Source organism: Castanea sativa, chromosome 12 (genome assembly GCF_040712315.1).
Source record: "Castanea sativa cultivar Marrone di Chiusa Pesio chromosome 12, ASM4071231v1".
Lineage (NCBI taxonomy): Eukaryota > Viridiplantae > Streptophyta > Magnoliopsida > Fagales > Fagaceae > Castanea > Castanea sativa.
The window spans coordinates 2,659,675-2,682,388 of NC_134024.1; the positions used below are offsets into that span (position 1 = coordinate 2,659,675).

Genomic DNA, 22,714 nt, shown 5'->3' on the forward strand with positions numbered 1-22,714 from the left:
GCAAAAAGTACGCTATTCTAAACTTCATTTATCTTCTTATCATTACCCTCTAGCCAATTTGAGCCAAGTCATGTTAAAAATTATTTAATGTGACTTTGGTTGGAGCCAAAATTTTCTGTTAAAAAATTATTTAATGTGACCCACAAGACACAAATGAAATATTTTGGATTATCGTGGGGAAAAATAAAAACAATCGAATTATATAACAACCTTTTCATAAGGAAGAGAAATTTCAATTTTTTTATTTAATAGAAGTTTAACAGAACAATCCACTTGAAGGGCACAAAAATAAAAAGCATGTTAATCGGTCAGAGCCATTAGATAGTTAATTCAATTGCTCTTATTTGAATCTAAAAGGAGAGTTGAATATGATTTTCACGTTAAGTACATGAATCTTTTACATGATGTCGTACAATGTTAATGATTGCATGTAGTTGCATGCCATAGCTTAAATTAGTCCAGAAAAGGTGTTAATTTAACTTATTTCTTTTCATCTTCTTTTTTCTTTTTGGGTATGGTTATTAATACAATAATGTCTGAAGCGTTGGCTGGTAGTAGAGTCCAAAAATGTTCAAAAGAATTTGAAGCAAGGCCCCAACATCTGTAGCAACTCTCTTATGCACAAAATATACAACCACTAGCGTTCTCCAACTTCCATGCACTTGTGGTCTTCAATCAGCACAGCAAGTTGCCGAGGAAACCTTCTTCTCAAAAATAGGTCCTCCACTCATAGAAATTATGGAAACAAGTCTACAAAAACATGGTGTATAGCCTTAGTTAATGCTTTCAGAACAGTGGCATCTAGCTGTATGCCATTTGATTGCATATGGAAGAACTGCAACAGCCTGCCGACACTTGATTTGGCTACAAAGCCAAAACCATCCCGTTCACACTATCTCTGCTAGTGTCCCTAAATTGTCAGCAACTCCTACAACCCTCCACAACTTGAAACACCTACCTTGGTACTTTCCTGCAGTTACTTTGATCTGCTTGTTGTGCATTAAAGACTTGTGCAGACCTGCAAAGCAAAGCATTAGCACTTCTTTAGAAGCTACTTTGCACCCTTAAACATCAATCTAGAGAACATAATATATTCCTGTTTTTGAAAATTTGGATCCTCCATCCACTGAGGCAACCACCGCTTCAAAGAGCAGGGAGAAATGAACTCAGTTCTAAGGCTCAAATCTATCCAAACAATACAGCCCAAGCAAGATTGCATTTCAAGAATAAATGAACCAAGTTTTCCTCTTCCTCACACAATTACTATCGCTCACTATGTTTCATTTCACTATTCTGTATTAATTAGGAAGTCCTCATGCCAAACTTCCACATAACAATTATTAACTTCAAAGGAAGCTTCAATTCCCATAGACGTCTCCATCTAAGAGCTATGACCCTCCAATGAGAATCCATTACTTGAATTCCCCCCTACTTTCAACAGTAGCTTAATTTTGATATCACCATGTGTTACATTGAGGCGATATTTGTTTATTAGTAGGTCCTCACCTTGAGATAGGGGTGGCTAAAATTTGAGCAGCCACTTCACTACTTCAGGAGAGTATAGCTCCCTAACCAGGTCCTGTGTTCCAAGTCAAAGTGTAAATTTTTGTGTTGACCTTGCATTGACCCATTTTTCAAAAAGATTAACTATTGGGGCAAAACTATTTTCAAACATGTGAGAGAGTGAGACACATGCATGAGTAGATTCTAATGAATCAAAATCTTCTGCTGGTGGTGGTGGTAATGGGATGAATATGCTTTATCATGCTTTTATGATTTTTTTTTTTTTTTTTCCATTTTCTAGGATTAGTACTGTAGTGGAAATTTGATGACAATTACTCCTACACATTTTGCGTAATTTCCTAGTGCCCAGCTATATAAAGTCCTGCTTGTATTACTTTTTTTGAAAAGCTATAAACTTATTTTTATACGTATGGCTTTCTTTCTATCTATCTATTCACAATCAAGGTTCCACCATGATGTATCACGTGCAAATGCTTTAGTGGAATCTGGAAACTTTATGACTAATACATCCACTAATTAATTTAGTATTAGCAGTGTAAAGTAGCTGAAGAAAGTGTTCAAGCAGATCATATTACTTTAGTTTTCTTTTACATTTATATGAGGTAAAAAGTAAAAATGTCACCAGATAGGATTATATATAATTGCATTGTTTGTCAATTTTTGATCTTTTTGAGTGATGTTGCCATTAATCATTGTCCTTTTGTACAAAGTTCAGACCTTTCACTATGACAAAATGTATGATGATGCTAAGAGAAACTGTGAGCTAATGTTTTATCTCGCTTTAAATGCAAGCCTGCAAGGCAATGCTTCTTCCTTAGCTAGATTCGTTTATAATCTAGTAATTTTCTACTTTGCTATAGATAACTCTTGAGTTGCAACTTGCAACTATACTAATTAAGTATAGATACCTTAGTTCAATCCTGTCTCCACTCTTTGATAAATTACTAATTCAGTAATTATTATGTTTTTAGGTGAACATGTAATTTACCATGGTATAAAAACATGAGATCCTTATTTCAATCCTGTCTCCACTCTATCTTTAATTTAAAATGTTAAAAACCCCACAAGTTGGGCCCTACTTCTTAGGAAGAGGTTTAGGTCCACATGTGAGGGGAAGTGTTAAAATTATGGTTAAATGATTAAATTCACAATTTCTTAACAATTTAAACTTTTAGGAGAATCAGTAATTTACCCATGTTATCCAAATTTGGCTAGCCTTGTTGATTGACGTTCCAAGCCAACTCTCAGGCTCATGAGCCTTGTGATTACCTGTTGGTATAAAATTTGGGGGTAGAAAATACCATTTGAGCTACCTAGCTCATTGGCAATTTTGACTATCTATTAACATGCGGAGAATATCAACTAAACATGAACAATTTTTGCTGAAAGTAACTCTAAAGTCCCACTATTGAAACAAATTGGCTATATATTATCCAGACTGCTAAAGTTAACTCTCTAGTAATAGAGTTACAAGCTCAAAAAATGTTCATAAGAGAGTTAGAAGCAAGAGAACCTGGGCTTTAGCCTCATTAGTGACTCCCATGCATAGCCAATGTACACCACTGGCGTTCTCCAACTCCCTTGCACTCGTGTTCTTCAGTCAGCGCAGCAAGTTGCCAAGGAACCTTCTTCTTTTCCAAACACAGGTCCTCCAATCTTCCACTAACCAAAACAAGCCTGGAAAAAATGCTTCTCAAACAGTAAGCTTCCACTCGTTTGCATACGGCATTATTGGAAGAGCCAAAAAATTATCTGCCAGCACATGATTTAGCTACATAGGCAAAACAAACCCATTTGCACCTGCTCTGCCAGTGCCCTTCAACTCTCAGCAACACTTGCCATCCTTCACGACTGAACACACTTGCCCTGGTACACTCTAGTAGTTACTCTAATCAACATGTTGCGCATCATAGGCTTGTGCATACCTACAAAACAAAACTTTACTGAGCATTAGCACATCACAAGTACACTGTTTTGCACCCTCGTCCCTCAAACATCATTGTGTTGAGGGTATACAGCCCAAGCAAGATTGTGCTTTAGGAATAAATGATCCAAGTTCTCTTCCTCATTGCATAAGACACTTGGTTTCACTCACTATGTTTTGTTGTATGAGGACATAGCAGCTTATCAGTAACTCAACAGCTTGAGATAGGGATAGCATAAATTTGAGCAGCCACTTCTGGAGAGTACAGCTCTCTAATCAGGTCCTGTTTTCAAGCCAAAGTGTAAAGATAAGTTTAAATACCTATTGATAGTAGTAGCTTATTTTGACTTAATTGAGGGATTACTAAAGTATGGGTTTTATAACCTAGCAAAATAATATTTTTTGTATTATTGAAAAAGATTGATACACACATGCATGACTAAACTTAAATTCTGGACAAAACACATCAAAATAAAACTGTAGGATCTTTCCGCTACAAAATACAATACATCAGGCTAAAAAGACAACCAAGCAGAAAAATATGAAAACTTATATTCTGGATGTAACGCATCAAAACAATGATAACAATTAGAGCAAGGCTTATCAATCAAAGCAGGATACCTTCTCTATTTTTCAACTTTTTCTGCATAGTTGCTTGCCTGATTGAATATGCACCAGGGAATTAGGTTAGTAATTTATGGCTAAGTTTGTTGTATGCTCAGGTTTAATTTCTATTATCCTTTGATTCTAATTCTAGTTGAGTCACTTTGATAGGGTAGCCAAGCTAAGTTACCAATGGAGATAAGTCTTTTGGTTTGTTTTATCATGTGAAATGAGGATGAACAGTTTTGCCCAGCTCGTGATCTGATATGGGTAAGTACAAATTTCCGTCAATAATTTCATTTAGAGTTACAGGTATAAAAGTTAGAAAACTTCAAGAACATCAAGAGGAAATAGCACAAAATTTATTTGGTAAAAGCTTAAACAATTAAAGAGCAGTACTACATATAAAAAGAGTTTTAAACTATTATTATTAAAAAGTAACGGGGCATTTACATGTGGTAGTACTTGTCTACTAAATTATATATATAAGAAAGCCCAATAGAAAAAAGATATGTCACAGGGCACCTATTAAACTCCTAAATCTCTGAAGTAAAAGAGAAAGGAGAAGAAAGAATGAATGAAAGAAATATCTAAATAAGAAATCAAAGGAAGAAAGATATGACACTTTAAAAATGAAATTCAAATATGATAAAGGTCTCACCAATTCTTCTCCACAAGCATTACATGGGAAGATGAAGTCTTTGATGATTTCCCAACATTGAATAAAGGCATCAGATGGCTAAGGTCATTTAGTAATAGATCCAAACGCGCTTCTCTTATGGTAAATCACAAATCTGACAAGACAGGTCTAACAATTGAGTAATATGCAATCATTCACAACATTTTTTTGGTGACACATAAAATTGGACTAAATGCTTTTAACTTTGAAGATTGTCTCCCGTGAGAGCTTCTCAATTAGTTGGTGATGGCAAATCTATTAACATATTAATAGGTACAAGCTTAGGTTCCCAATGCTGATAGTTTAAGCAGTTCACCAAGAATATTACTACTACTAATGCAGACCTTTCTTTGTTGATCAATGAACTGATCAATTGTCAACAACATGACAATATATGGATATATCAAGAACATGGTAATGACTTGGTCATTGAAGAAATTTTGCATATCAAAATTAAATCCCCATTAAGGTAAGTTATGATCAAGCTCCTCATGGTTGAAAATTTTGAACCATCACTAACCATGATTTGATTATAAAGATTGTTGCATTATGAAAATTGCAATAACAATGTCCTCAAACATGCTAATACAAGTCATTTTAGTAACTTTATGATTGTTGTCATACTTTTAAATAATAAAAATTCAGAGAAAAGCAAAAGCAAAAAATAAAAAGAAATGAATAGAAAAATCAGTTATTCTCTTAAATCAGAAAAAGAGCATCTGCTTTGGTTTCAAGTTAGTAAACAACCCTAAAAAACCTTCAACAAGGGAGGAAGCTAGACACAACCTCTAGGAAGACTAATTATCCGATACGATCAATTGTCAATAATGTTGATATTTGAATGTATCAAGAACTTGTTTTAATGATTTGTTCTTTACAGATATTATAAATATCCAAATTAATTCCTCATAAAAGTTATTATCAAGTTCCTCAGTGCTGAAGATTTTAAATTTTATAACTACATTTGATTGTAAAGTTTGTACATTTTAGAACTGGAATCCTGATTGTCTTAGCTATATAGCAAGTGGAGTGGAGAAAAGTTATATAACTGTTGTCATACTTTAAATTAATAAGAATTCTTGGAGCAAAACAAAAATAAAAGGAACAAGAACTAGAACTAGAACTAGAACAGAAAACGCAGCTGTTCTCTTAAAAAAAAAAAAAAAAAAAAAAAAAAAAAAAAAAAAAAAAAAAAAAAAAAAAAGGGAAAAAAAGAAAAAGAAAAAAGCATTTTCTTTGGTTGAAGGTTAGTACACAACTTTAGAGAACTTTCAACTAGGGAGGAGGCTAGATGCTACCCCTAGCTAGACTAATCATTCTGACTGCAATCTATGCATGACTTCACATATATAATATGTAAAGAGATAAAAAATAATTTTGATTGTAATGTTTGCAGTGGCATGCATATATTGTTTTTGCACCTTGAAAAATTTTAAAACAATGACGAGAGAAATTAAAAAGCATACAACGGACTGCACTTGTCTTTTTGTCTCTTGGCCATGTGATAGATTCACCTCATGAAATAGTCCAATGATCCAACATCAAGGGGGCAACCAGCACCAACAAGTAACACAATCACTAAACCAAGATGACCCTAATCATTGTTTATTTCATAAGACTCTGTTTTTTATATGCGTATTAAATTAGCTAGGAGTATTGCTTTGTGTTTTTTGATTAAGGAAACAAACCAGAAGGGAGAAGGGAGTTTGAATAAGTGCTAATAGTTAACTAAGGTACAGCTAGCAAGAAACTTTTTTGAAGTTAAAATTAACCCAAATGAGTACAAGTATATGCCAAAGGAAAGGGAAAGTAATGATGCATCAACCAACAAAACTCAAATTAAGAAGGATGGTGACTTACGGGCGATAGAGAGAAAAACGTTGATCAACCTTTTGGGTCACTTCACAAAATTCCTTCCAATGTAAAAATCTCAGGTCACTAATCACACACTTGACTCCTCACAAGCAGCTATGGACATGTATATTCTCTATTTTTAAAAAAGAAATTGGATCCCCTCTATTTCCATCCCCTACCCTTGCAGCTCTCCTCCAACAGGATTGGTTGCAGTTGAACCCTCTCTAAAGGTCTAAATTTGCTTTTCTTGCTGCTGTTGAGGCTTTTCTTTGTTTTTTGAACTGTTAGTTACCCTACACATTGAAATCAAACAAACTTTTAAAAAACATGGCCACATTAGTGGCAGAGAAAGGCTCTTTCTTCACGGTTGCCTTCTTCCTATAAGTCCAAATAGACCATAAGATAGAGACAAAAGACAACGAGAAGTACTTTAAGTTCTCTAAATTGCCCTGATTTCTCCTCATCCATGCCTGAATCAAGAAAGGCTGAATGAAATTAGTTCTAATGGACAGATCAAACCAAACCAGATTTCTCTAGATGACAAGGGGAAAAAATAAGGTCTAAGGTTTCTACATCTTTGACACACAGGAAAAAAGTCCTCACAAGAAGAAAATTCAATAAAATCCTCCAAAGAACGACAATAACTTTAGAAGGTGATTGTAACCTACAAAATGGCTCCAATGCTCAAGGTCTTCACTTATGGTTGTGCTAGTGAGATCAAAAAAGGACCTGCCGACATGGTTTCTACGATTTCTGCTAAGCAACAGCCATTATCCTTTTCAACCAAATAAGCACTAGATTCAAAATGAGACCTTATGAGCTTGTCAACAATACAAACATGAATTTGTAAAATTCTCTCAGAATCATTTTGGCTATAGAGTTTTCAAACGAATCCAGAATTCCACCCGGGCTAAAAATATCTTTGACTAGCACACCTGCCACAACATTTACAGAAACTAAACAGTTTCCTAGGACACCCCTTTATTGACGTGCAAAAAAGTTGGAACCATATGTATATACTAGGATGTCTATAAAGGTATATTATCAATTTACTATGAGATGTAATAAATCAGGCTAAAATGGCAAAACAATGACGAAAATGTGACAAAACTTAAATTGTAGGTGTAATGCATCAAAACGACAATAACAAGTAAAGTGGGGTTTACAAATCTAAGCATACTTCCTTCTCCCATTTTCAATTTTGTTAAATACTTGATTGTCTACTTGGGTCTAATTACTATAAAGCTAAATATGTGAGATGGGCATGGGTGGTTGAACTTGGTCATGATTTGAAAAAACCTGGAAAATTTCAAGAATATCAAGAGCCAAAGAACAATAATCATATGTCAAACACTTACATAATTAAAGAGCAATTATAAAATGAGTTTTAAGTATTAATATCACAGATAAATGAGGTAATTATATTACAAATGGAGGCAATACATGTGATAGGCTATAGCACCCTTTCCATTCAAACTTGACATTATATATATTATGTTAAGCTCCTAAATGTCTGGGGAGGAAAAAATAGAATAGGAAAAAAAAAGTCTATTTAAGAAAATGCAAAGGAAAAAGATATGTCTATTTTAGATGAGATTTGGCAGCAAAAACTACTAGTTTTGACGTTTACTCACTTTTAATCACATTAAAAGCATACTTTTAAAACACCAACAAAAGCATTTTCTTGCCATTCTTTGTTGTCAAATCGCTAGGAGTCTCATTGACAACTCTAGTCAATTATATGGTGCGCAATCCATTAATAAATGTACACTAAAAGAAAAAAGAAAAAGAAAATGCAAAAACCAACAGAGGAAAGACAGTTACTTACTGAAAAGTTGATTAAGCATCGGGGTTACTGTCATTAGAATCGTCCCAATGGCTTAACTCCTCACCACAATCCTTGTACTCACTTGACTCCTCACAGTCAGATTTACCATGGGCTTCTGTGTGGCTTTTAATCCTTTTTGGGTTTGGTATGTCAGTAGAGCTTCCTTCTCTGCTGGGTCCAGCCCCATTGTAATCATCACGACTGCGCTTGACTTTGTATATCATACGGAACCCCCATTTTTTTACCTTCACGCTTGAATAATAGGTTTCAATTTTAATTCTAATCTGACTGAATCCATTCACGTCACCTTCCCACAATAATTTATTTGATTCCTCGTCGAAGAATTGAGGAGTCACATAGACTAGCCAAAGGTGATCAGATGAAAGGTAATCAAATGATTGATGGTCACCAATAAAAATTCTTTTTCCATTGGCTATCAACGAATATCTAAGAAAGGGAGCAAAATCATCCGTACAAAACACAACACAAATTGCAATTCCCACGTTCTTACACAAATGAGAAGGTAGTTTTATTTTCACTTCATTCCCCATGCTTTGGTGGCTAAACCACTCAGGAATTTCACTTCCAGGAATAACAATGTTATATTCCTCTTTTAGGACTGAGAGAGGGAGAGAGGGAGAGAGCTTGAGGGACTTTTTTATTCCTGAGATAAACCTGTCTATGTAGCTTTGATTGTCAGCCAATTTAAAGCAATTTTGAAGATAGAGAGATGGCTCCAATGAATCGCTTTGTTTTAATGGATCTGGTAACATTTCCAGTGAGATACAACCTTCACTCGTAACTTCGACGATATTCAATGGAAGCTTTGGCAATGATCGAAGACTTGTGCAATTAATCAAGTTCATCCATTTCAATTTTGAAAGTCGAATGATACTTTCCGGAAGGCAAACAAAATCATTTCCACTTAGATCCAATTCTTTCAAAGAGAATAAGGAACCAATATCATTAGAGATTGCCTTGAGATTGCAGTCATCTAAATGCAAGCTAATCAAAGAAGACGCAGGTGATAGAGATAGAGAAGAGAATAGCAAGTCAATGGGATGAGGACTTGTTGGCATTGAATAAAACGGGAGGAGCTCATACCACAATTTATTAGATGATAACCCCTTACATCCAAAGATAAATAGCTGTTTAAGATTTTTTAAGAGACCAATGGAAGAAGGGACCTTTCTGATAGCAGTTTTGCTCAAAACCAACTCCATTAGACTTTCGGCATTCCCTAGGTTCTCTGGCAGTCTATCCAGTTTTGAGCATCCATGAAGATTGATGAATCCAACCAACTTTAAATTAAAAACGGTATTAGGTAAACGCACAAGATTTTTGCAATAGTCTAACCTCAAAGAACCAAGGGCAGTCAAATGTTCAATTGATGTGGGTAGTGTTGTAATTGCAGAACCACTTAAATTAAGTCTGCGTACACGTTTCATGTTTCTCCCAAATTCTGGAATTTTTGTTATTTTTGAACACCAACAAAGATTAAGTTCCGTAAGACACTCTATTTCAAACTTGCTTGGAAGACTTGTAAGGTTCTTGCATCCATATAAATTAAGAATAGTAAGCTTTTTATGAATTCCAATTGATGGATGAATCCTACGTAAATTTATACAATCTTTAAGAACCAAACTCTTAAGATTTGGGAGGTTAATGTTGTCTGGGGCTTCAATAAGTTTTAGAGCAATGAATTTCAAATTCTCAAAACACTCGTTAAAAGCCAAAAAAGAAAAAGAAAAAAAAAGAGTAAAACAATTAGCTTCTACAAACAAACTTATTATAAAAAAAGAAAAAAGAAAAAAGTAGTATAAGGGTACCTAAATTACCTTTGATAGGAAACTTGATTTCAACGATTTTGAAGGGTACTCTCTCCAATGAAGAACTCTTAAGCTACTAGGAAGATGTCTGAGATCATGCATAAGTTGAACACCACAAATTTTAAGCAATTTTAAATTTTGCATCTTTGAAAAGGCCTCAGGATTCCATTTTACATTTTTTGGTTCATGCAACTCTAGCACTATGCCTTGAATTTCCTTTGTTCCCTAATAATAAAAATACAAGGGATTAGTATAAAATGTATAATTACTAGACTAATATAATTTAAACTCCATTATTATTTGTAAAAAAAAATTATGTTGAATAATATAATAAGATATGTGCTTAGTTTCTTTCAATAACCCCTTACCGTATTTTTTGTCAGCACATTGTCGATATCTTTAAATGACCACAATCTACTACGTTCCGCAGGGTATTGGCACTCTTGACAAACTATATATCGACCCATTTTTTGTAGCAAATCATGCATCCACAATTGATTTTTATCCAATTTAATGAGAGACTTATCAATAAGAACCCTCAATCCAATTTCAGCATGAAGCTCAAGATAGTCTAGTATTTTTATGACATAATCTCTATTCTTGAGATTAAAAAAGCATGCGATATTTAAGAAAATATCCTTCTCTTTTGGTTGTAGCCCATCAAAACTTATTTGAAGCACATTGAGAATTTCTCTGTCAAAAAATTCATTCATGAGCCTATCCAATTCACTTTTCCATTCATCAATGCTTTTTTCGAACAAGAGAGAACCCAAAACTTCAAGGGCCAAAGGAAGCCCCTTAGAATAATCTACAAAAGCTTGAGATAGCTTTCCATAATCTTCGATTGGATGGTCCATTTTAAAAGCTTTCAAACTAAAAAGTTTAAGAGCTTCATCATTATTCAATACTTCAGCCTCATATATTTCAGTTACTTCATGATACACCAACAAATGTCTATCTCTTGTTGTTATCATAATTCTGCTACCTGAACCAAACCAACAATGCTCCCCTAATAACTTCTCCAATTGGTCTAATTCATTTACGTCATCAAGAACAAGAAGAATCTTTTTGTTATGTAACCTATTCTTGATCATTTGAACTCCATCATCAACATTTTGAACATTCAACTTTTTTAGCATCAAAAGTTCTTTCAAAAGTATTTCTTGTAACTTACATAAACCACATCTTTTAGATTCTTCCCTAATATTAGCAATAAAACAGCAAGCTTCAAAATGATTGGAAACCATACTATAAACAACTCTTGCAAGAGTTGTCTTACCCATTCCTCCTGTCCCCCAAATTCCTATAATGCGAACATCATTTGACTCTATAGCTAAGTATGACTTCAATTTCTCAACTCGGGATTTCATTCCTATTAGTTCTGTGGTATGTGCTGAGAATGTATTTCTCACTTTATTTAATATCACTTCCACAATGTCTTGGATACATTCTGCCTCAGACCTACAAAGAAGAGAGAACAATAAGTTGTGAATCTAAATCTATGGCATTAAGTTTAGTAGGTTAAAACTGAAATTGGGATTCTATTTTGTCTTAAGCCAATTAATATATAGTTTTCTATTCAGTCAACATAATCAAACACGGGATTCCTACTTCTTTTCTTTTCTTTTCCACACAACATTTTGATAACAAAGAAATGTCAAGAGCCTTGTAACTCAATGCAATTGCTTAGTTCTCTCCATACTTGGATTCAAACCCCCTAAGAAAATCTAGAAAATTGAAGAGGATTATATAAGCTATCTAAAATTTAAGATAAAGCAACAACCCAAACTACTGTAGTAAAATTATTCCAAAAGAGTCTTAAAAGCACAAAATTAATTTTATGATTCAGTATGAAATCTTGTATTACATGGCAGATGTGAACTTTCTTTTCTATCCAATTCACAATAAAAATTAAATATGAGCCTTTTATCATGATTCTACCATCCTGTGATTCAATATGTCACCATGAACATGTATGTAGGTATGTTTACGGTTCAAAAAAGGACTAAAGATAAGGAGTATTCTTTTTATTATTTAATAGAAAGAATTATGTCAAATAGGATTACCTATTTGTCTAATTACTACAACCATCATTAGGCCCCTCCCCGCTATAAATGTAGTTATGTGTATAATATATTAAAGTGAAAGTTCAATAAAAATCCAAATCATTATGTATATTAAATTAAAATGAAAGCTAAAAAGAAAGTTCAATTTAGAATCGAAATTAGATTCTAGGGGGCCAAGAAGAATTTGGGCCAGATACTAAAATTCCATGTAAACATATAGAGTATTCACCTAGTCTTACTTTTATTATATATTTTTTTTCATTCTTTATGTTTGAAGTTTTCTTCCATTTTAAAAAAAAAAAAATTCCCAAGGAGACAGCTTTTTTGACTGGGTGGTAAAAGAAACATAAATTGCAGATAAAGTAAAAGAAAAAGAATAAAAGTTGTCATACACGCTTGAAATAGTACGATTTTGCTTGAAATGACTTAGAGTCACCATTTTAGTTGTTTGTATAATAGGAAAAGAACTGCATTTTAGTTAATTAAGTCTAAAATTTACCATCACAAAAGTAATGTAAAGTCCTATAAAAATACATAGTTATTATAGTTACCATGAAAATTTATTCTGATATTATTTATTTTGTATTTAATTTTTTATTTATTTATAAAATGAAAGAAAAAAAAAGGAAAAAAAAAAGAAAAAAAAAGGTAATGATGGTTTTTGAACGCGAAAGAAAGACAAAAAATTAACAAAAATTAGTATTTTAAATGAAATATTTTATAAAATAGATAATTTGATATTAAAAATTTTAAAAAGTGAATAAATAAGACAAATAGGGAAATTTTTATTCTAAAGTAGACATAACTTTTAAACAAGTTAATGCTAATGCTTTAAACGCGTGTAAGAGTAAAAAACGCTACTAAAAAAACCATGATTTTACCTTTGATGCGGAAGTAAGTACTCGCCGGATAGATACCCCACTTCTCTCATAGCATCCTTCCATTTCCGGATCTCCTCTCTGTCGATTTTTTCATTTTTCTGATGCCTGTCAAAGGCTTCTTCAAATGGCCCAGTCTGCTTCCGTACGTCGGAGGGATCTACGTGGTAAAAGACGGGCACCACTGTAAGTCCCTTATTTTTTTTGCATTCAACAATTTTAGCAAGTTCATCCAAGCACCACTTGGAATCGGCATATTTTTTTGAGAAAACAACGATGGCATACTGGGATTTTTCTATTGCTTGTATGAGCTCAGAAGCAATTTCTTTTCCTAGTTGGAGTTTTTCGCTGTCTCTAAAGGCTTCAATGCCTCTCAATCTAAATGCCTCGTATAAATGGTCTGTAAAGCTATGGCGGGTGTCCTCACCCCGAAAACTGAGAAAAACAACGTAGTTCGAACCAAGTAAAGAGGGTGTTTCGGAGCTAGTGAAAGCCATTGGAAACTTAGTAACTAGCTTTTTTGTGGAAAAGTTACAAAGAAAGTTGCAGAACAAAGAAAATGGAAACCTTGAAAGAGAGTTATCAGGGCTTTATGAGATCTTACTTTCTGTAAGTAGAATGCCCTATGGCAAGGAACGTAAATCTAGCTCTATTAGAGAAGATGAGAAGCAGAAAGAAGATGAGAAGCAGAGAAAGAAGATAAGGATGGGAGAATATAAAGGGGGAAGAAGATAAGGTCGAAAGGAAACGTGTGGTTAAGAAAAAAATAAAAAAATAAAAAATAAATAAAAGTAAAAGGTAGAGTGGAATACGTGTCCATACAAGGAAATTTACAAAATGAAAATTACAACTGGACTAGGACACAATAAATTATCACAAAAATTTCAAAACAGTTGAAGTATTAAATTGAAAATTGAAAACTAAAAATATAATAAAATAATTTATAAATAAATGAATTATATTGGATCTATTTTTAATAAAAAATTACTGGAAAAGTATGTAAACAGTGCGTGCACAGTATGCACACAATGTGCGTTGTGCATTTTGTTTCCTGCTTTTCTAAAACGTGACAGAAAAAAAAAAAAAAAGTGCGTTCAACTATCCAAACTCAGCCTAAGTATCTGTTTGGATACAAATTATCTGCGTCTACGTTTTCCCGTTCACGTTTCAGCACTTTTTTTTTTTTTCAAAGCAGTTTTTCAGCTTTTAAGGAACAAAAATATTGTTCATCACTGACGGACACTGTTCACGATACTATTCACAATACTGTTTATGTACTTTTATTAAAAATGGGTCTTGCAGCACTATTCACACTTTTTAAAATTATTTTGTTACAGTAATTTCAGTTTTCAGTTCAGCAATAAGTTCAATCCAAATGGACCCTAAAATTGACTGCAATTAAAAACAAATAATATTGTAAAAAAATTGTCACATTTTATTGTATTTTTGGACTTTTTAAATTAGTGCTATTTTCTTTAGGAAAAAAAAAAAAAGATATCGAAGGCTTGCACTTGGCTTAGAACGCAGCACAACAACCTACAGACTGCAGTGTGAACTTGGCTTAGAATTAGGGACTTTCGTGCATGCGGGCCAACGAGCATGATGACCGATTGACCGGGTTATAAAGAGAACTTCAAAATTAACCTACTCATCAACCACAGATTCAAAGCACTTGTTTACCCTTGATAACAATCCTCCTTCAAAATGGCATGATGAGATTTTCAACATATATTCATGGTGTACAGCAAAACTTCAAGCCCCAAACAATACAGTTGCCCAGATTATTGTCAAATTTGTAGCAAGACTCACAGGTAGACTGAGACAATGGTGGATTAACCTTGGAGAATATAGGCAAAGACAAGCAGCCCAGTGTAACACACTCGAGGATTTTTTCACGATCCTCTGTAATGAATTTCTTGGTTCATTAGCCCATTACACTGAAATAGCGAGAGATGAATTCCTACTGATGAAATGTTGTTCTTTTGAAAGGAAAGATTTGGAGAAACATTTTGACAGAATGTCCAGCAGATACTACGCCTTTAATGGCATGGATGATGTGAATTCCAAGCACACTTTCTTGAATTCATTCCCAGAACTACTTGGTGATGAGACTCTTCGTATGATGAATTTTCAAAAAATCACTTTGCAGCAAGCCTCTTTAGGTGAGATTTATCACCATGTCCTTATTGCTTTGGAAAAACTTTGCAATCAAAGAAAGTTTCTTTCAGAGATTGACAAGATCCACAGCAAGCTTAAAGACAATTGTAAAAGGAAAGATTTGCAGATCAAGTGTTATGACAAAACATGTTCTTGTCCAACAAAGAAAAGAGATCATTACAAGAAGTACTCTTGGAAGAACAAACATTCTCATCCAAAGAAGAAATTTTTCAGAAAAAAGAAATGGAAGTTTCTCAGAAGAAAGCAGTTCAAAGGCAAAACTCCAAAAGTTTGTTTTGTATATAGAAAGCCTGGTCATTTTGCAAAAAATTGTCCAAAAAGAGAAAAAACAGCAAAGCTTTTGGAGCAAGCCCAGATTCATGCAGATGATACTCCATTTTCAGATGTTGAATCACTATTTTCCCTTGATAACGATTATACTCCCCAAGCCTTGGTAGTCATGGCTTATTCAATCTTAGAAGATGAGTCAGATTCAAACATTACATATGATTCAGACCCAGAAATCCAAACCATATACACATCTCAGCCTCTTATAGCCCCAATAATTGGCCCACACCAATAGCCCAAGTTCACATCCTCCTTGATACCTATTCCAGACCCATCCCAGTAATAGCTTTGTTTGATACAGGAGCAGCAGCAACAATCCTTCACCCTAAGATTTTACCCGAAGATTTTTGGTTACCCCATCATCAGATGTTCAGAGCAGCCAATGGAGAAACATTCCTGATTACCTAGAAAAGCAAACTCATTCACATTAGAATATTCCCAACCCTTACCAAGTTCTTGGATCCCCCCTCACAGACAGAGACCTCCTCATAGGATTTAACCTCCTTCACTAGATACCCACCTCGATGGTCCTCAAAAGGCCTCTTACATAAACAACACCTTCTCACATGGACCCAGTACCACATTTTTTCTCAATAAACCCTTTTGACTCTTTAAAAGCCCAGATTATCAATGAATGTTGTGCAGCCACCCACTCGAATTCCTCCTCAAAAACCCAAATCCTTTGTGGAAAAACCCGGCCTTTTTCATAACCCTCCCCTTCAAAAAGAATGAAAATGTTAACCCTACAAAAGCTAGTCATAGAGGTATGAACCCAGAACACTTGTCCCTAGCTAAGTAGGAGTTAGCTACCCTTCTTTCAGAAAACCTCATTGAACCCACAACTTCTCCATGGGCATGTGAAGCCTTCTATATTAACAAGCATGCAGAACAAGTTCGAGAAAAGCTCAGATTGGTAATCAATTACCAAGATCTTAATCATTTCCTTACTGATGACAAGTTTCCACTGCCAAACAAAAGTGCTCTCTTCCAGCATCTTTCCAATGCCAAAGTATTTTCAAAGTTTGATCTCAAAGCAGGATTTTGGCAATTAGGAATCCATCCAGAAGAAAGATACAAGACAGCATTTTGCATTCCAAACCACCATTATCAATGGACGGTAATGCCTTTCGGCTTAAAAAATGCTCCATCCCAGTTCCAAAAAGCAATGGTAACTCTGTTTCAACTACTGTTGTCAAATACATTGATCTATGTAGATGATATCCTCCTATTCTCAAAAGATGCAGAATCCCATGAAAATTTGCTTACTGAATTCTACAATTTAGTAAAAGCTCAGGGGATAATGCTTTCAGAAAAGAAAATGGTCATAGGAGTATCCTCTATTGATTTCTTGGGAGTAAACATTTCAGATGGAAAGTACACTCGCAGCCTCACATAGCGGTCTCTCTCGGTGAATTTCCAGATACACTCACCAAAGACCAAACAGATCCAACAGTTTCTTGGAATTGTTAACTACATGTCAGATTTCATTCCAAAAATTTATATATATATATATATATAAAGAGAAGAGTTATTGGAACATTTGTATTGTGGGAGTCCTTTCAAGTAGTTTCCTGTACATTTACTCTCTCTCTCTACATATATATATATATATATATATATATATATATATATATATATATATATATATATATATATATATATTATCGTCAATTTAATTTATATTATTTTTAAGTTGTAGGAAATTAATCTTTACCAACAACTCATTAAGAAAAACTGATTTAAAATTGAAAACAACAACTACCAAATTGGCAATAACAAAATGTAGGGAACCAAATTGACAATAACTCTCATAAAAAAAAAATGACAATAACCCCAAACTTTAGTGGCTAAAATGGTATTTTCACGTAATTAATATATTATGGACATTTTCATACTGCTTATAAACTCTTTCTACCGTTTACATTTAAAAAAAAAAAAAAAAAAGTTCCCATCAATGCTATAAAGGGAAAAAAAAATGTTTGAGGGTGATGTACTGTTCTTTCTAATTGTGATGAACTGGTGGTGGTATTTACTTTTTCTTAATCTTAGAATGAAATTAATTATCCTACTCATTAAAGAATAAATAAACTAAAAAGAGAAAATTGATAAAAAGAAATATTTAAATGGGTCTAGGGAAAAAAATAGTCTTGTATAATCTTGTATAAGGATCTGTGAAAACTGAACTAAATTTATATAAACAAAAAAAATAACTAAAGGTATATATTATATAATAAAAGTTGAATATTAAAAAATAAAGGGTAAAATACTATTTTGGTCCATAAACTTTATCAAAAATTTATTTATTTTCCCTTACTAAACTATTAAAAAAAATTATTTTTATTTTTCATCCCTATTTTTGTCTCTAAACTATTAAAAAAAAATCTTTACAAAGTTTAGGGATAAAAAAAAGAACTTTTTAAAGTTTATGGACAAAAAATAAACTTTTGGTAAAGTTTAAGAACCAAAATAGTATTTTACCCAAAAATAAACTATATTTTTTTAATAATTTTACATTATCTATAATCTATCTACAAAATATATAAGTGGAAGCTATTTGACTTTTGGTTAACTTTATAATATTATTATGCCACATAAACTTTTAAGACCTCACAATTTACCAGTCATTATTGTTATATATATTTTTTTAATTGAATTTAAATTTTATTCTTTATTTAAATATTCCATTATAATCTTAGTATTTCATGCTTTCTTTAAATAGTAGAATATAAATTCTTTATGCAAACACAATTTTAATGAATGCCTCATGCTAGAATATAAAGTTCCACGTACAAACATAATCATAATAAATTTCTATTAATAACTACCATAATTATCAAATTTCAAATTTAAAAAAAAAAATTATGTTATATTTCTCGTGTATTGCATGTGTTGCTAAATAATTTATAATATTTTAGTAACTATAATGATTAGTCTTTCCCAAATCCTTCCCAAGTATTTTCTATTGTTTTATTTTTTTATTTTTGGGTCGTGTAAATGATATCTTTAGGGCAATTGTTAACAAACTATTTTAGAAAATATTTGACATCACTTTTATGGAAAACGTAAAAAGTTCGTCAAAATATTAATTATTTTTTTTTTCTTATAAAAACTTTTCTAAAATGATTCACTAACCAATACCCTTAGAGAATCTGTTAACATTTCCCTTTATTTTTTAATTTTTATGTTGGTAAAGTAGTGATGCAAAGTGAAATAAAAAAAATATATTGAAAAAGTGAGAAATTGGTGGGAGATACAATGTGAAAGAGAGGGAAATTTTTGTCTCATTAAAAATTGTGATTGGAATTCAAAAATTTTGATTAAGCTAGAGTAAGCAATCATGATAATTAGCCATTTAATAAATAAATAAAAAGTCACCATGTAAAAGTCAAGAGCCTTATAATGTAGTAGTATAATGCATGCTCTCCTTTATTACATAAAATTAGTAATAATTCCGAAATGATACACCGGAATTAATTAGTATCGAAATATTTTGTTTTTTTTGTTTTATCAAATTAAAATGACCTCTGATACGATATTAAGTCCCTTCTTCCCAATTCTTTTTGTCATTTACAACCTTTCTTTTTTCGTTTCAAAGGTAATTGGTAATTAGTGGTAATTAGGGTCTAAACTAGTGTTTTTTCGTAATAATTTTTCACTATGCATAACTTGTGAAACTATAGCTTATAAGAGCATCCATAGTAGTGAAGCAAAAAATTTAGTTATTTGGCACTACAAAAAGTTACTTTATCTATTTTACCTACACACATGTTGCAGCAATGAATCTATTTTAGCTTTCAACATAATAAAATAATATAAACATCACAATAAAATAAGATATCTACTACAATAAAATAATATATCCGCTACACACAACCATCACAGCCACACACACAACCGAGTAGGGAATAATTTTTTTTTTTTTTTTATAGCTCTAAGCTATAGTGCACATCTATAGATAGATGTGCATAATGCAATGAAGCTAAAAAAAATAGCTATAGCTCTATTGCTGGATGATGGTTTTTTGTGTTTTGGTGGAGCTAAAATAACTATATAGTTTTTTAGCTCCACTGCTACAAGTGCTCTAAGTGAGCGCACTAGAATCATGTAAAGTATGCTTTGATTTTTCAATTAATTTAACGTCCGTTTGGGAATAGCTTATTTAGTTGAAACTATTTTTTTTTATACTGAAAGTACTATAAATAAAGCTAAAAGGTAGCCGAAATAATATAGTGTGACCTATAAATAGTACTAAAAAGTGTAATAAGATCAATGAATAATAGTAAAAATAAACTGAATAGCAGTAAAAATAAATTAAATAGTAAAAAAGACTAGCTTTTAAGCCAATACCCTATACAATCATTCTAAAATATGAATAGGATAATAATTAATATTTATTATTAAAAATTAGTCAAATAATCATGGCTTTTAGATATTCGTGAATAAGTTAACCCCCTTCCATGCACTTTCCTGAAAAGCCCTTAGATATTTTTTCCTCTAAATGTACTTTTAGTCCCTACATTTTGACGTTTTTCTATTTAGACTTACATTTTAATTTTACCACTTTTAGTCCCTAAACCAATTAATGCGTGTTATTTTTATCCTTTCCGTCGATCAATTGACGAAATTACCGAGGTGGCTGCCGGAGGAATTAAAAAATTATAAAAAATGTCATGTCACCAATGACACATCAGCATATAAATTTTAAAAATTAATTTATTAATTTTAACTAAATAATAAAAATAAAAATAGAATTAAAAACTAAAATTCACATTAATTAAGATTGTTCATCATGTTCTTCAAATTGTTCTTCATTTTACAACTTGTTTTTCATATTCTTCTCAAATCAAATCCAGCAACCAAGAACTCAAACCCATCACAAGAACAAAAACCTAGCAACCCAAGAACCCAAACCCAGATCACTAGGACATAAATGAAAACAAGAAGAAAAAACCCAACCCACTATTGCAACCCAACCACCACCACCTCTAAAATTCCATTTAAACATTAAATCAAACCCCAAAACCCAAACTAAAATTCAAAAACCAAACCCAACCAAATCTGAACCCATAGAACAAATCACAGCCAAATACCCATCACCTGCAACCAACAACAGCAACGACAACCCACAACAGAAACCCCACATCCACCACCAACAACAACAACCCACCAACGCCAACACCAATCCATAACATGCACAAGACCCACAACCCCACGACTACCCACGCCCATGGTGAGCAAAACCACCCACTCATGGCTACTCACAACCCCACAGTGTGCAAAACCACCCACCTATGGCTACCCCCGCCCCCACGAACCCACACCTACCCACAACCACCCACAACTCCAACGACCCCACACCGATCTGAAGCCCACCCACCCAAAACCCATCTTGAGAAGAGAGAAGCTTCACCGAGGAAGAGAGTAGAGAGTGTGAGGGAAAGAGATGAGAAAAAAAAGAAAAAGAAAGAAGTAAAAGAAGAGAGAGGTTAGAGGAGTTTGGCCTCACGAACCCACGCCTACCCACAACCCACCCACCTCAACCCAAACTCAACCCCAGCCACCCTGACTCAAGCCACCCTAGTCGGTCTCAACCCATCCCACCCCAATCTCAACCCACCACAGCCACCACGAGCCACTGCACCATCAATTATCACGAGTGAGAAACACGAATAAGAGAGAGAGAGAGAGAAAGAGAAGAGAATGAGAAAATTTGAGAGAAAGTGAGACACGAATGAAAGAGAGAGAGAGAGAGAGAGAAGCAAAACTAATTTAAGAAAATGAGATGGTAGAGAAAACACCAAAGAGAGTAAAGATACTTTTTAATCTTAATTTTAGTGATTTTTTGTTTTATTTTCGTTTTTTATTTAATTAAAATTGACAAATTTTTTAAAAAAAAATAAATACTGATGTGACATTTTTAATAATATTTTAATGTCTCTGACTACCATCTCAGCTATTTTCGTCAGTTGACTAATGAAAATAACATACGCTAATTGGTTTAGGGACTAAGAGTGATAAAAATAAAATATAAAAATTAAAATGAAAAAATATCAAAATATAAGAGCTAAAAGTACATTTACACCTAAAAATTAGTCGAATAATCATGGCTTTTGGATACTCGTGAATAAGTTAACCCCTTTCCATGCACTTTCCCGAAAAGCCCCTAGATATTTTCTCCTCTAAAAACTCAATGCCTTCAACGACAATTCAATGTCGTAGTCAAGCCTAGCCAACTTTAACTTCAGAGTTCAAACCAGTGTTTAGTCAATTGTCATTGGCTGATTGCTTTATTCGTGTAAAATGAAGTGTGAATTGTGATATGTGAACCAGCTTTATCTAGTACGCACCCTTTTTTTTTTTTTAGTTTGTTGTGTTTTTTCGATGTGAAATGTGTGGCTGAAAAAGCTTGATTACTTACCGTACAAGTCCAAGTCAATTTGTCAACACATGAAAAACAAGAAAGTACCATGAAAGTTTTATTTTTTTTCTTTGTGAAAGAACTAAGAAGTGAACGTACTGACAAAGTAGAACAATAAATAAACGAGTCTTTTTCTTTCTTGAAAGCCACGTCCACCGTCGTTTTTAAAAGAAAACAAAATACATGTGATCTTGGTATATTTATATCACAGAATTTACGATTTAATTTTTATAATTTAGTATTTTTTATATCATTTTTGTTATTTTTAGTTTAGAGTTAAACTATTTCTATCATGGTAAAATACTAATTAAAACTTATTTTAAAATATATTTTTGTTTATCAAGTTTTACTAAGTTTTTAAATAAGTCTTCAAGTTTATTCTAAACGTCTTTTAACAATTTAGATTTAATTTAATAAAAATTAGAGTTTTTCACTATTATTTTCTGATGAACTGGATTAAAAAAAAAAAAAAAAAAAAGACTGTGTTATGTTTCCTATAACTTCCACACTCACAACATCAATTGGTATCAAAACCTTAACTTATCTTAGTTTAGTGGATAACATATGAGATGGTAGCAATTCTAATGATGAAAATTATTCACTATC

At 32.9% G+C, this 22,714-nt stretch overlaps 2 protein-coding genes across 23 annotated transcripts in view; both read right to left on the reverse strand.

Annotated features, from left to right (window-relative positions):
- Positions 1-22,714, reverse strand: part of LOC142618892 (TMV resistance protein N-like) — a 107,698-nt gene that overhangs the window by 57,094 nt on the left and 27,890 nt on the right. The window lies entirely within an intron of this gene.
- Positions 318-13,867, reverse strand: LOC142618898 (TMV resistance protein N-like). 12 transcript variants are annotated; one of them, XM_075791961.1, is made up of 10 exons: positions 13,189-13,867; positions 10,610-11,702; positions 10,251-10,466; positions 8,413-10,133; positions 6,591-6,877; positions 4,713-4,845; positions 3,620-3,731; positions 3,325-3,449; positions 3,038-3,201; positions 318-1,018 (listed from the first exon to the last, which is right to left on the reverse strand). In XM_075791961.1, exons 1-4 carry the CDS (start codon positions 13,680-13,682, stop codon positions 8,424-8,426), a joined length of 3,513 nt encoding a protein of 1,170 aa, XP_075648076.1. In that variant the 5' UTR covers positions 13,683-13,867; the 3' UTR covers positions 318-1,018; positions 3,038-3,201; positions 3,325-3,449; positions 3,620-3,731; positions 4,713-4,845; positions 6,591-6,877; positions 8,413-8,423. The 12 variants fall into 12 exon arrangements, with proteins under 12 accessions (XP_075648076.1, XP_075648066.1, XP_075648065.1 ...); XM_075791951.1 differs by lacking the exon at positions 6,591-6,877 and adding an exon at positions 1,507-1,579 and having other exon boundaries at positions 3,038-3,449; XM_075791950.1 differs by having other exon boundaries at positions 3,038-3,449.